Source organism: Macrobrachium nipponense, chromosome 6 (genome assembly GCF_015104395.2).
Source record: "Macrobrachium nipponense isolate FS-2020 chromosome 6, ASM1510439v2, whole genome shotgun sequence".
Classification (NCBI taxonomy): Eukaryota; Metazoa; Arthropoda; class Malacostraca; order Decapoda; family Palaemonidae; genus Macrobrachium; species Macrobrachium nipponense.
In genome coordinates, this window is record NC_061108.1 from 118,685,541 (window position 1) to 118,700,161 (window position 14,621).

At 43.6% G+C, this 14,621-nt stretch overlaps 1 protein-coding gene across 2 annotated transcripts in view; it reads left to right on the plus strand.

Moving 5' to 3' along the window:
• LOC135216051 (uncharacterized) overlaps positions 1–14,621 on the plus strand; it is an 81,513-nt gene that overhangs the window by 38,317 nt on the left and 28,575 nt on the right. For both annotated transcript variants that reach the window (XM_064251025.1, XM_064251024.1), the window contains 2 exons: positions 3,506–3,710; positions 4,753–4,882. In XM_064251025.1, coding sequence (XP_064107095.1) covers positions 3,507–3,710; positions 4,753–4,882 — 334 coding nt within the window. In that variant the 5' untranslated portion in view covers position 3,506. The remainder of the gene's footprint in view (positions 1–3,505; positions 3,711–4,752; positions 4,883–14,621) is intronic.

The window sequence follows — 14,621 nt, forward strand, 5'->3', positions numbered from 1 at the left end:
ATAGCTTTGAAAGTAACTTTGTCTCGTTTATTTCAGGAATATCGTCCATTTTACTAGCTCAATAGTGATGGCTGGTCAGGTATATCAAAGCACTTAAACTTCACTCTGTGGGATGCATTGTGAATGGTACTACGTACATGTCTGTGTGGTATCTCTTCTTTGTTTTCATTTTTATCTGCTTCCTCTGGTCTCTTCTGGCATTGTAACTTTTTCAACTTTGTTTTTCCATGTTTTCATAATTCACTTAAGAATAAATTATTTTGGCTAGACTTGTGAGTCTGGAATTGTAAATCTGGTCTGGTTGGACTACATGATAATAGTAATGTGGAATACCCTAATTTCATTCACTGACATCATCTCTTGGTTCATTCACCAGATCAAGCCAAATTTTCAAAATTATTTCTAAACCAGACCATGTATGAGGTAACCCCTTTGGTCAACATACTTTGTATGAGCTGCGTTCGTAGTACGTAAAGTAGCGCATTGCTTGTATTTGAGCATTTTGACTGAAGATATACCCCGCTAGAATGTCATGCCATAATTAGGCAGTTTTAACCTTCTTGGATAATGTAGATGTTGAGTCTTGGTCAGTTATATTTTAATGCTCCAGTTTATAGATTACCTGCCAATTGGTAGAGTAAGCTTCTCCATATTTCCTGCAGTAGGGGGCAGTTGCTACCAATTTTCTGTGTGCCAATCCTAGTTCTGCACAAAAGGAGGTCAACATCTCATTGCTCTACTTCTACACAGTATGGTACAATATTTACCAAGTATTAAGAGTTCATATATGAATTAAGTCTCAAATAGGATTGTTTGATGGAGGCATACTTCCTGATTGGAATGCAGAAAAATTAAGAGGCATAGTTAGCAAAGCACTGGCAACAATATTGCCTGTGGTAACTCTGCCATGCTTAGTAACCACTGCTGTTACCCCAGCAGGTGTTAATGCCACTGTCACTTTACTCTCAGTTCTGTAAGCAGATAAAAGTGCTACACTGAAGTAAAATACGGGTTTGTATTCATGAAAGTTTTTTTTTGTTTCATATTGATAAAATATTTTTAAATCACTCCATATCTTGGTAATTCGGAGAAGAAGAATATCTTCTAAATGGGTAAGCTGTAGTTCTTTTGCTTGGCAGGATAACTTGAGAACCATTATTCCTGCCTTAATCATATAAAGTTATTCTTTCCAAGTGATGTTTCAGGATTTATCTGTTGTATCCATTGGCATTTCAAAAATATCAAGTGAACTTTTTTAGAATGCTGTCTTTTCGTTCCTACTGAGTTACAACCCTTCATGTTCCATATGGGTATTCCTTTAGCGAATGCTTGGTACCAAGGTGGTTGATAATGTCAGGTAGGTAAGTGGTGGGGTAATTCATAACTTATTCTTTCATCAAGATGCTTGTTGCTGCTGTGGTCACAGAACAAGTCCAGTGGGTTTTATGAAACTTCTGTGTTATTTTCTTTTACATTATATTTGTGGTGATTCAGTACGAAGGGATACTTTTTTGTTTTACAAGTGCATTGTGGAAAGACTTCAGGGATAGACTGCAAGTATACAGTCTTTCAACTTTATACAAGCATTTTTATAAGATATTAACCATTTTTACAGTAAAACTTTAGGTTTTTACGCTATAGAAACCCAATCTTATAAAGTCTAATAATTACATTAGTAGAAGGCAAGTTTTTTCTGGAAACTTTTACAGAGGACCACATAGGGTTATTTTATCCTGCTTGCTCTAACTGTTTGCTTTCTTCTCAGTCATTGGACTGCTGAAAAAGTGAGTGGCCATTAGGAGTCGTCCCCTTTGCTTATCCTTCAGGATTCCTGTGAGCATTCCCTTCTCTTTTAGGCTGGAGGTCAGTCTTTGATCCCTTCTCAGTATCAAAGTTCTGGTAGAGCCTGTCTGTTAGTTTTGTCAGTTTTTTATCAACCCTCAGCAAGACTTCCTTGGAGGTTCGCTTGGTTCTCTGCATGTTGGAGGACAAGGATATCTTGATGGAAGGGTTGAGAAAATGCCAATCCTTCATTTACCCCTTTATATTTTCTCTCACTTGGCATGAGCTCAAAACTCCTAGACATTCCCTGGTTCTAACCAGTGCTAAGGATATGTTCATAGAATAAGGGATTTTCTCTGCTCCTTCTCCGTGACTGATGATTCTCATCCACAATTTCTGTTAGTCAGTGGAATTTTCTCTAATCACTCATAGAGCAAACAAAGAACCTTCCTCAGAGCCTCTGGCCTCAGCCAAGAGCCCTTCCTTTGAGTCCTGGCTTTAACTTAGACCCTTCAGTCAATTCAACTGTTGTCTTTAGTGACTACACTCAAGTGTTGTTTCATATGGTGAAAACTAGACTCTGGCAAAGGCTGTCAAGTTAATTATAGTTTACAGTCAGTCATACCCTGCTCTTACACTTGTCAGAGAAGCTAGCATTCATGGTGGTGGTAGGCTTGTCTGTCTAGTCTCTAACCTTTGGCACAGACTGGGACATGGCATAGGTTCATAACCTCATATTCTGATTCCTTTGGAATAGTGCCAGTCATGATTCATGAGACAAAACTTCCCACTTAAGGAGTTAGTCTTCTTGTAAAAGACAAAAGTTCACATCTTCATTGGAATAAATTGCAAATTCAGGACGTTTTGGATTTTTTAGAGATATGCAGACTTGAAGTTTTTTATCTGCCCCAGCATACTAACTGCTAACATTAACCACCTTATCACCAAGCTTCACTGACAAGATCATCTATTACCATATGTGCATTCATAAAAAGTTTGCAGTTATGTATTCACAATGAAAAATGTAAATTGAAATTGTTTTGAATTAGCAAATTATCTATTTCCAGTGAATTTGTTCATATCTTTATGCTTTTTATTTAACTTACATTTCGTCCCATTTTCTAATTTCTGATATTACTCTGATTAATGTTTTTTTCATTATTTACCTCCATCAGCAGTGATATATATGTACAGTCTCCAAAAGCCATGGTCTTTTTTTCTGCAGTTCATCTCCCTGCATATGCTATTCAAATGTATTTCAAGAATTTGCAACGACAATTTCCTGTTCAGTGCAACTAGACCAGTTTCTGCTTATTGTAATCCTTACCCTCCCTCCAAGTGCCACTATTTTGTCAGAGACTGAAAAGCAGTCTGGTGTCAGACTGATTCAGGATTTCTGTATTTTAGCTTTTCTTGCTCATATCAAGCAACTTGATAAAGCTAATTTTGTTTCTAAAGAGTTAGATATTCTGTTCTTCATTAGAGAAATTGAAACTTTGTGCAGGTTTTTTTCTTCCCCATTTAGAATTTTGCCTTTTGGTGTCATATAATGCTTATGTAAAGTATTGAATTTACACAAATAGTACAGGTATTAATTTTTTTAGTTCATTGTAGCACAGTATTAATGTATAGTTTTAGAAAAATTGTCATTTTTCATTTCCAGTAAATCATTGAATTGACTGGGATTTGGTTTTAGATATATCATGAATGTTTTTGATTGCAGGATGCCTCGCTCACTAACAGGCAGTGTATCTGCCTTGTCCACTACATCTCGAATCTCAAGGGTCTCCCATGCAACAACAATAAGATCCGTTGCAACGCTCACAAACACATTGCATACAAAGACAGGCATATCTATTCCAATTCTTTCAAATGCTGTTATTACAAATGTCCAGCGAGGGTCGGTTATTGCTGCTACTTATTCCATTGTAAGTATTTACCGATTCGTTTTTATGATATTTTGGTGATCACAGAAGTGGAAAACCTTTTAGATTCTTATAGTAATGATTTGAGGTAAAAGCTTACTGTTTGGCTTCTTTTGTCCTTAGGAGAAAAGTGTAGAGTCAAGGCTTTCCCATCTAAAATCTGAAAGCACCGGCATATTCAGGGTGAATTTATTGTATGAAAACACATTTTATCTTATCTTGATTTTATGAATGATGCAAAATCCAATGATAAGTAAAAACAGGTATACAGGCAGTCCCAGGGTTACGACGGGGGTTCCGTTCGTGAGACGCGTCGTAAGCCGAAAATCATCATAAGCCGGAACATCATCAAAAATCCTAAGAAAACCTTACTTTTAATGCTTTGGGAGCATTGAAAACCATGTAAACTGCATTCTTATGGCATTTTTCATAAAAAAAACCTTCAAATATTGATTATTTTGCATTTTTGGTGTCATATTTCATCTGTCAGATGAGCGTTGTAGGCGTCGTAACCCTGGAACATGCGTCGTAACCCTGGAAATAATGTCTGATGAATATAATTGAAAAGCGTCGTAACCTCGGAACGTCGTAAGCCGAGACCGTCGTAACCCGGGGACTGCCTGTATAAAGAATTAAATGCTTCTCTCTTCACTTTTACTCATTGTAATTCCTTTGTGTATTATTTTATTGATTTCAGGAAAAGATGATTTAGTTGTACAATTAATACCAAATCCTATGATATGACCAAAACATTCCTATCTTTTGCAAAGCGTGAGATAATTGAAGAAGTATAAACATATTGCTAAATTCCTAGTAAGCTACAGATGAAAATGAGACGCTGAGCCTACCGCTCGGCGCTCGGTACCAGCCAATCAGAGGCCACCAAACAAATGTCTCGTAGGCATAGTGCTCACCCAAGAATCTACAATAGTCATGAAATTTTATTCATATGATGCTGCAAATATGTACAAATACATATTCTCAGTACAGTACTTCATGATATTAGCTCATGTTTTTTATACTAACAATTTCTATTTTTTTTCAGTTTGAAGGAGTCTTCGCTATAGTCACTGGCATTTTTGACATCTATGCTCTTTCCCTTGCTGCTCCTGGCTCCAGTCATTATGGTTTTTACCTCTTCTCATATGATTTTGTATACACTGGAAATGAACATGGTATGTACAGTATCTAGTAACAAAGTTTCTGTTGTAGCTGTAGAATAGTTTTAGTATTTGTCTATTGTTGCATAATGATGTATATGCCGGCATATAAGGTGACTTGGTGTATAAGACGACCCCCATTTTTCATGTAAAAATGAATGTTTAGAGTTATGTTAGCTGTATAAGACGACTCCCAATTTATTAAAGTGAATAACTCAATTAGCTGATGCAAGGTAGTTAGTACATCAATATAAAAACAATAATTATTGGATTGGTATCTTGAAGATTTAAGATTTTTTTGCAAAGCTAACCATTACAAAAAATACTTTTGCATTCCCTTAGGAAAAATATATTTTAAACATCACAACAAATGCGTAACACCTGTGATGTCACTATTTGTGGGGTAATACCCATTGGAAGTACATAGATCCCCATGAATGTATTCCTTTAAAACTGGAAAGAATCCCAATATATTAAAGCTAACTGGGGAACTATTGATATTATTAAACATTACCTTAATATAATTTATCTAGCCCTAAATCCCCAAAAACCGCACCAAACTTACCACATAGGCAACCCTGTTACCACCTATTCTGTCCGCTAGTTGGCAACGCTGCTGTTGACAGTTACAAAACCTTCCCTGAAAATCAGTTGTTAACGAGCGCCCGTGTTGTTTACAGCACGGCCGCTCTTTATAAATTTCCTAAACCTTTTTGTGCCTTTAAAAGCTCTCATTAATTGTTAATGCGACTTTATGTTAATTACCACACGTATTACATCCACGAAATAGTGAATTAACTTTTATTTTTATACATTCAACTTCCCTGCCAGATATATACTTAGCTATAGACTCCGTCGTCTCCGACAGAATTTCAAATTTCGCGGCACACGCTACAGGTAGGTCAGGTGATCTACCGCCCTGCCCTGGGTGGCAGGACTAGGAACCATCCCCGTTTTCTAATCAGAATTCTTCTGTCGCCGGACCATCAACATTGTTGTTGGTTCCTCTCGATTGGTTTTTCTTTTTTCACCGGCAATTGATCTTCTTGACCGACTTTTGGTGACGTATCTGGATTGTTGGATTGGCATACGCTTTTGTGGACTGTTTTGTGGACTTGATTTTGGAATTTTCTTTAATAATGTCTGACTCTGGTATGGTTGTGAGACGTTGTGTGAATGTAGGCTGTAAGGTGAGGTTGCCGAAAGCTTCGGTAGACCCTCACACGGTATGCAAGAGGTGCAGGGAGTATGAATGTTCTTTTACTAATACTTGTAAAGAATGTGAGAACTTGAGTGAGAACGAATGGAAGAATCTAACGAATTATTTAAAAAAGTTAGAAAGAGAAAGAGTGAGGAAGGCTTCTCATAGAAGTTTAAGTAGTTCTAGATCTGAACTAATTCCAAGCTTGGGATCTTCCCCAAGGGTAAGTATTGCTACTTCTCCTTCCATTGCAGCCCCTTCTCCTATTGCAGAACCTGTAGACCCAGCAAAAGAACTTGCGGATCTAAAAGCAGCCTTCAAGTTGATGGAAAACAAAATGGCTGCCAATAGCAAGTAAGGCTAGTGTTTTTTTCAGGGACAGTGATATGAGTGTCCCCAGTGTAGTGGAGGGGGCATCTGGTCGGCTCAGCAACGCTCCTAGGTCTAGACCTCTTCCAAGCTCACATGCCCAGAGGAGAAGGAATGTCGAAAGCCGAAAGGAGGTTGTGGAGAATCCCCACCGATCAGGTGTCCCTTCGGCAGTTTCTGTGACACCCCAGACTGCCCAGGCGACCGCTATTGTAAAAGCGTCCTAAGTGAGTGTTTCTCGTCGTCGGGATCTTCATCACCGAGACGTGATTGGAGAGATTCAGACCGATCTCGGCCTCTCAAGAGGAGTTGGAAGGCTCCGAATATTGACTCGAGCCCTGAAAACTTCTCTGAGGAGTCTCCATCGGGAGTGAAGAAGGCAAGAAGAGCCATTCTTTCAACCAGAGTGAGAAGGAGGCAGGAGGTGGAGGCTATGGACTCCTCCCCTCCTCCTTCCCCTCCTCCCGAAGAGGATAAAGAGGAGGCTACAAAGAGGTTCATGATGGCGATGCAGGAACAGATTTCGTCGTTTGTAGGAGTCCTGTCAAAGGAGCCTCCTAGAAGGAAAGACACTTCCCTTCCTATTAAAAGATCCTCCAGACGGATGGAGGTATCTGCCTCCAGGATCGATACTCCTACTCGAGGTGAGGTTTCCGGTACGAACCTGGACGAAACGATCAGACGTCTGACACCGGCCAGGAGTGAGGAGTCACCCAGGAGGCAGGAGCCAAGAGCCAGGAGTGAGGAGTCAACCAGGAGGCAGGAGCCCAGAGCCAGGAGTGTAGAGGCATCCAGGCAAGAGGCAAGAGCCAGGAGGAACAAAGAGCCAGGAGCCAAGAGGACAGATGCAAGGAGACCAAGAGGCAAGAGCCAGGATGCAAGAGGCAGGAGTCCCGGAGGCAGGAGCCAGAAGAGTCAGGAGTCAGGAGGACAGGAGTCAGAGTCCCGGAGTCAGGAGGCCGGAGTCAGGAGGTCAAGGAGTTCAGGAGGCCAGGTGGATTCAAGGAGGCAAGAATCAAGGGGAAGCCAGGAGGCACGAGTCGGGGACTTCGTTCCTGGTGGTTATGACTCTTCTCCAAATAGGAGCTCCTCTCCTTCAGAACATAGGAGGTCTTGGAAGGACTCTCCCTCCAAACGTGAACTTTCTCCTTCGTCTGATCGAGGGTTAGACGAGTTGTCTGACGACGAACCTCCTGCTAATGAGGGACTTTCTAGTTATAAAGTCTTGGCCTCATTACTACTTCAAGAGTTGGAGATTCTCTAGTCCTGCGGCTCCCTCCTTCTCCTCGTTCGCTCTTTTCGAGCTCAGCTACGACTAAATCGTCGGCCTTTTTAAAATGAAGCCTGCGATATCAATGAAGAAGGCACTCCATTCTTTAGATTCTTGGATGGACAAGAAGAAGGAGTTAGGAAAGACGGTATTCTGCATGCCTCCTTCCAGATTGCACGGGAAGAGAGGTATTTGGTATGGGACAGGAGAGACTATGGGTCTTTCTTTACCTGCCTCTGCAGATGCCGACTTTTCCAATTTAGTGGAGGCCTCTAGACGTCACTCCTTAGGATCGGTCAGAGCGACGTGGAACACTTCAGAATTGAACCACTTTCTAAAGGGACTTTTTGTCACTTTAGAGGTGTTCAATTTTCTGGATTGGTCACTCGGAGTTCTGGCCAACAAATCTAAGGATCCGGAGTTTCTGAAAAACCCAGAAATTCTCCATAGCGTCCTGTCCTGCATGGACAAGGCAGTACAGGACGGTTCGGGTGAAGTGGCTTCCCTTTTTGGTGCTGGTCTCCTGAAAAAGAGATCAGTGTATGGATCCCTATTATCGAAAGGGGTTTCTCCGAGCCAGAGGACTGCCTTACTGTTCGCCCCTCTATCAGATCAGCTGTTTCCTTCTCAGTTAGTGAAGGATACATCTCACTCGCTAACTGAGAAGGCGACACAAGACCTACTAACGCAAACGTCCAAGAAAGGACGCCCGGTAGTGTCGACGGTTAAGAAGGAATCTCGTCCTCCTCAGCAGCCCTTTCGTGGAGGTGCAGCGGCTCGTCCCCCTGCCAGAAAGAAGAGCTAAGAGCTCGGAAAAGAGAGGAAGGTCTTCATTTAGGCCCTTCAAGAAATCAAAGTGACTTTTGTTGCCCCTGCCAAGCACCAGTGGGCGCCAGACTCCTGAACTTTGCAGGAGTATGGGCAAAAAGGGGAGCCGACCCTTGGTCAGTGTCGGTCCTCAAGAAGGGATATGTAATCCCCTTCGACGACAGCCCGCCCCTAACATCTACGCCTCGGGAACTGTCAGCGAGGGACAGAGACCCGTTAATGAGAAAGACTCTCCTTCAAATGGTGGAGCAAATGTGGGAAAAAGAGGCCATCGAACTTGTGCAGGATCCACACTCCCCAGGATTTTACAATCGCCTTTTTCTAGTACCAAAGGCATCGGGGGGGGGGTGGGGAGGCCAGTTCTGGACGTAAGCGCTCTGAATCGCTTCGTACAGAAAAAGAAGTTTCGCATGGAAACGTCCGCCTCTGTAATGTCGGCGCTTCGTCCAGGAGATTGGATGGTCTCTCTGGACCTGCAAGACGCATATTTCCACGTTCCCATTCACCATTTGTCAAAGAAATATCTTCGCTTTGTGATAGGAGACAAGATCTTTCAGTTCAGGGCTCTGTGCTTCGGTCTGTCTACAGCCCCACAAGTATTCACCAACCTGATGGCGAATGTAGCAAGATGGCTTCACCTAGAGGGGATAAACATCTCCCTCTACTTGGACGACTGGCTGATCAGGGCCAAGTCGAAGAGTCAGTGCTTGGAGGACTTAGAAGTAACAAGGAACATGACAGATTCGCTAGGGTTGCTCGTCAACCTCGAGAAGTCACAACTGATCCCCAGCCAGAACTTGGTCTATCTGGGGATTCAGATGGATTCTCGGGGTTTTCGGGTATATCCTTCGCGAGAAAGAATCGCTCGAGGTTTGTCGAGAATCTCGAGCTTCTTAGAGAGAAAGAACAGCTCAGCGAGGGATTTCCTGAGCCTTTTAGGGACCCTGTCCTCATTGGAAAAGTTCTTCTCGCTAGGGAGACTTCACCTTCGCCCTCTTCAGTTTTTCCTCAAAGAGGTGTGGAGTTGGAAGACGGGTCAACTCTCGGACATCCTCCAACTTCCACAAGAAGTAAAAGATCATCTGAAGTGGTGGATCCCTCCGCTTCAAAAGAACGAAGGCGTATCGCTTGCTCTGCAGAACCCAGACCAAGTGTTATTTACCGACGCTTCGGAGTCGGGATGGGGAGCGACGCTAGGAGCAAGGGAGGTGTCAGGCACCTGGACAAAGGAACAGGTGTCCTGGCACATCAATTGCAAGGAACTTGTGGCCATACACCTAGCCTTAAAGTTCTTCGAAGAGATAGTCAGAGACGGGGTGATACAGATAAACTCGGACAACACCACGGCTCTGGCTTACATACGCAAACAAGGAGGCACGCACTCTTTCTCCCTCTATCAGTTGACAAGACACCTGTTAACCTGGACGGAAGAAAGAGGCATAACTCTCACAAGGTTTGTTCAAGGGATCAAGAATGTGAGAGCGGACAGACTGAGCAGGAGGAATCAGGTCCTTCCCACAGAATGGACTCTTCACGAAGAAGTGTGTCGAAGTCTTTGGTCCCTGTGGGGGAGACCTCACATAGACCTGTTTGCGACGTTCCTCTCCAAAAGAATAGAGATCTTTTGCTCTCTAGTGGAAGATCCGAGAGCCTTCGCCATAGACGCGTTTCTCATGGATTGGTCGGGTGTGGACGCATACGCCTTTCCCCCGTTCAAAATCCTGGGGGAAGTGCTCAGGAAGTTCGTAGCTTCGAAGAGCACGAAGTTGACACTCATAGCCCCATTTTGGCCAGCCCAGGAATTGGTTCACGGAGGTACTGGAGTGGATAGTGGACTTCCCCAGATCGCTTCCAAACAGACACGATCTACTCAGACAACCCCACTTCGAGAGGTTTCATCACAACCTCCAGGTCTCTCGCTCTGACTGCCTTTCGACTATCGAAAGACTTGTCAGAGCGAGAGGCTTTTCTCGCAAGGCTGCGGGCTCTATCGCTAGAGCCCGCAGAGCTTCGACGAGAAGAGTATACCAGTCGAAGTGGGAAGTCTTTAGGAGGTGGTGTAAGGGTCAGAAGCTGTCCTCCTCCAGTACCTCTATAGTGAATATTGCCGATTTCCTCCTCTTTCTGAGAGAGGAATCACACCTATCTGTCTCGACAATAAAAGGATACCGAAGCATGCTGTCTTCAGTATTCAGGAATCGAGGCCTGGACATTGCTAATGACAAAGATCTACACGATCTAATTAGATCTTTTGAGACTTCGAAAGCAGCTACTCCTAGAACACCTAGTTGGAATCTAGACGTGGTCCTGAAATTCCTTTCATCGGATAAATTCGAGCCTTTACATGGCTGTCCTTCCGCGACGTCACTAGGAAATGCTTGTTCCTGGTGGCTCTCGCTACAGCCAAGAGGACGAGCGAATTACACGCTCTGGATTCCACGGTGGGGTTCAAAGGAGATGCTGCTATCTGTTCTTTCCAGACAATGTTTCTGGCAAAGAACGAAAACCCATCAAAACCTTGGCCCAGAAGTTTTGAGGTAAAAGGCCTATCTAACCTGGTAGGCAGAGAGATAGAGAGATCTCTCGTCCAGTGAGAGCTCTTAAATACTATTTAGAGAGGAAGACGATGGGAGCTTGTCCAACAAGGTCTTTGGTGTGCGGTGAAGAACCCCAAAAGAATCATGTCCAAGAACGCCTTGGCTTTCTTTGTGAGAAGCGTTATTACGGACGCTCACAAGAACTGCTCGGAGGAATCCTTCGGTCTTCTAAAGGTCAAGACTCATGAAGTGAGGCAGTAGCAACGTCTTGGCGTTCCAAAAGAATAGGTCTCTAAAGAATATCATTGAGACTACATATTGGAGGTGCAATTCAGTGTTTGCATCTCATTATCTGAAGGATGTGAGAGTGACCTATGAGAAGTGCTTCTCGCTAGGTCCTTTTGTATCAGCAGATACAGTACTGGGTCTTGGAGCAAAGACTGATCCTTAATTTTGTGTTTTTAGCGTACATAAACCCTCTTGTCAGATATGTGCTTGGTTTTCTATTAGCAAGCTCACTACTGTCGCACGGGAGCAGAGTGTCATTGCTGGTAGGGGATCAGGGGTATGTATGACTAGTAGGGGAGTACAAAAATTTTTTTTTTGGTATATTTTGTAATGAAAGTGTAATTATGTTTCGAGTTTTTGGTTGTTTGTAAGGAGTTCGGGGATAACTCCTTACAATCTTAGAACTAACATGGATGTTAGGATCAGGTGATCGGGATCGGTTTTGTGCTCCTTGAACAAGGTGTATTGTCATGTTAGTGGAATAGCACCCAATGACAAAGGCCTTTAGGCTCTGCCGAGTAAGTGGATAAGACCCCATTGGCAGACCCACAAGAACTCTTAGCCATAGATCAATATCTCGCTGAGGCTCTTGAGGCTAAGCAGACTCCAAGGCAGTAGCCGCGAAGTCTTCAGCCTAATAAGGTAGGAACCAAGGTTTATAAATACCTACAACATATGTTGTTTACCTGTCTATTTCAGTTGTTAGCTGTCTCTTACCCACCACCAATGGGTGCTAATCAGCTAAGTATATATCTGGCAGGGAAGTTGAATGTATAAAAATGATATTGTCATGTTACAATAAAGTTTTATACATACTTACCTGACAGATATATACGATTAATGGCCCACCCAGCCTCCCCGCAGGAGACAGGTGGAAGAGAAGAATTCTGATTAGAAAACGGGGATGGTTCCTAGTCCTGCCACCCAGGGCAGGGCGGTAGATCACCTGACCTACCTGTAGCGTGTGCCGCGAAATTTGAAATTCTGTCGGAGACGACGGAGTCTATAGCTAAGTATATATCTGTCAGGTAAGTATGTATAAAACTTTATTGTAACATGACAATATCATTTCTATTGTGGTATTTCATTCTGCCAGCAACATCAGGAATTGCGCGGCTTGTAGGACAAGGATGAGTAGCAGGGAGTATTAACCCCATGACATTTGTAGCTTTGTCGTGGACAGGTTTGTGACTTGACTTATCGTTGTGACTCATGTATGCCTTGGTCTGACGAAGACTTGACGACTTAGCCTATATGAAACATTAAAGAATCTTGCAGCGTAACAGATTTATTAAGGAGAAAAAGAAATCGGTAGTTAGACCTGTATCTAATGATTTCCTTGATTTGTGCGCTCATGGTTCTGGCACTTCGGTTTCGGTATCGTGTGATTCCGATTCCGAATTAATTGATGCTTTGCCACCTGTACAACCGGTAAATAGTGAAGTCGTTTCTGATGTTGATTCAAAGGTTTTGGCGATGGAAACTAGTTGGAAACAAAAGTTTGAAAAATTACAGCTTAGTTTAGCTAGATAGATACATTTCAGCTAAGTTTAACAAGCTGTCAGAGAATTTTGAAAAAGCTTTTACTAGAATGTCTAACACTTTTTAGATTAATTTTCAGCTCCCCGTCAGATACCTGTCGAAGCACCATGGGTAACGGTTTGAACCCCGTCGTGGCGAAGGCCTAGGAGGGGATCCGGTCCGGGCAGGTGCCTGACGATTCTTTACCCAATGTGTCCCTTGTTAGTCCCGTAACAGTGCCAAAGGGCACTTATTTAGGAGAAGGGGGGAGGGTTATTAGTGTTAGACCTAAGATAGCTAGTCATCAGGATCTTACTTCAGGGGAAGTTTCTCAGTTAGGATCTGACGATGATGATGATGATGATGACTTGGATTCGTGTGATATTGATGTTTCTTTGAATGGCGGTCATGATGTCGAGTTCAAGAAACTTTTTCTGGGCTCAGCTCGTGTCGCTGCGCGAAATATCCTTTAATCTATTATTTCTAGGGTAAATGTACTAACACATACCAGAGAATAAATAAATAAAGAAAAGGTCAGTATAACTGACTCGCTCACTCTCCCAGAGAGTGTCGGTATGAACACTATGGCGAGTGAGACCACTACCACGAGCCAAATGCCAATAGAATTCTCCCACTACAAAATCCCCCAAGAGGAGAGCCGACCCACAGAGTGGGCAGCACCTACTACTACTACTCCATCCCATGCTGCCGACTGCTGCGCCTCTGGTGGTCATCCTTTTCAGTTAGCGCACACGAGACACACGTGCCATTCTCTTCTCTGTGTTTTTGTGCCCTTTCCTTTGGATTTTATTACCATGGAGCGTGCAGCCATCGCAGCAGCTAAGTTAAGTACTCAATGTTTATTGCTAATTGGTTTTTTCCGGCCCTGAGCACGTATTTGCCGTTTTTTAGGTATAAATACGGTCTCTAGGTCGGAAGCATGGCAGCATGGTTCTGCCTCGTGGTGGGTCCGTTCTGGGTCGCCCATACCCAGAACTTCCCCTGGCTTTTGTACGCTCTATTTTTATTATCCGCTTTGTTTAGGGTAAGGTCTACACGGTTTTGTCATGCATGCATGTCTTTTACCTTATGTAGGCTCTTCCATCCAGACCCTAGCCACGGCTCTTAGTATCGGCCTCGGCTAGCTTTGAGTGGTAGACTTGCCTTCGGGTTAGTCGTACACTCCTGGATTTTTTCTCCTACTATTTTGTTTTCTTTCTTTCATTTTGTTATTCATTTTGTATATTTATGTGATATTGTTAGGTTAGTTAGGCGTCTGGCTCGCTTAGCCTAGGTCATGGCCCATTGGGCCTCTATGTTACCGCTTTTCAGCTCGGTTGCTTCCCGATAGCATCTCTCTGATCAGTTGGTTGTGGTCTAGGCTTAGTTGTTGTTCTTATCGCCCCGTGGTCACTATGTGATCACGAGGCAGCCAGACGCCTGTCCAGTCACCTTGCCCCCCTCCCGCTCTTCCATAGGGTCGGGGGGGGTGGTTAGGCCTGCCCATGCTCGCTCCGCATACCCGAGCCTGCCTCCCTCTCTCCCCCCAGGCGGAGGGGGTAGAGGGACGGGACAGACCCAGACTGGACTCGACCTCTCCGGCTTCTCGGTCCGGTCGGATGGTAAGGTGGGGGGACTGGCCTTTCCCCCCCTCCGTTACTACTCCGTCGCTCCGTTACTAGCCCGAGTCTGTATGCCCCTTGCTCTTTCCCACCTTACTAGGGCTCCTTTACCACCGGA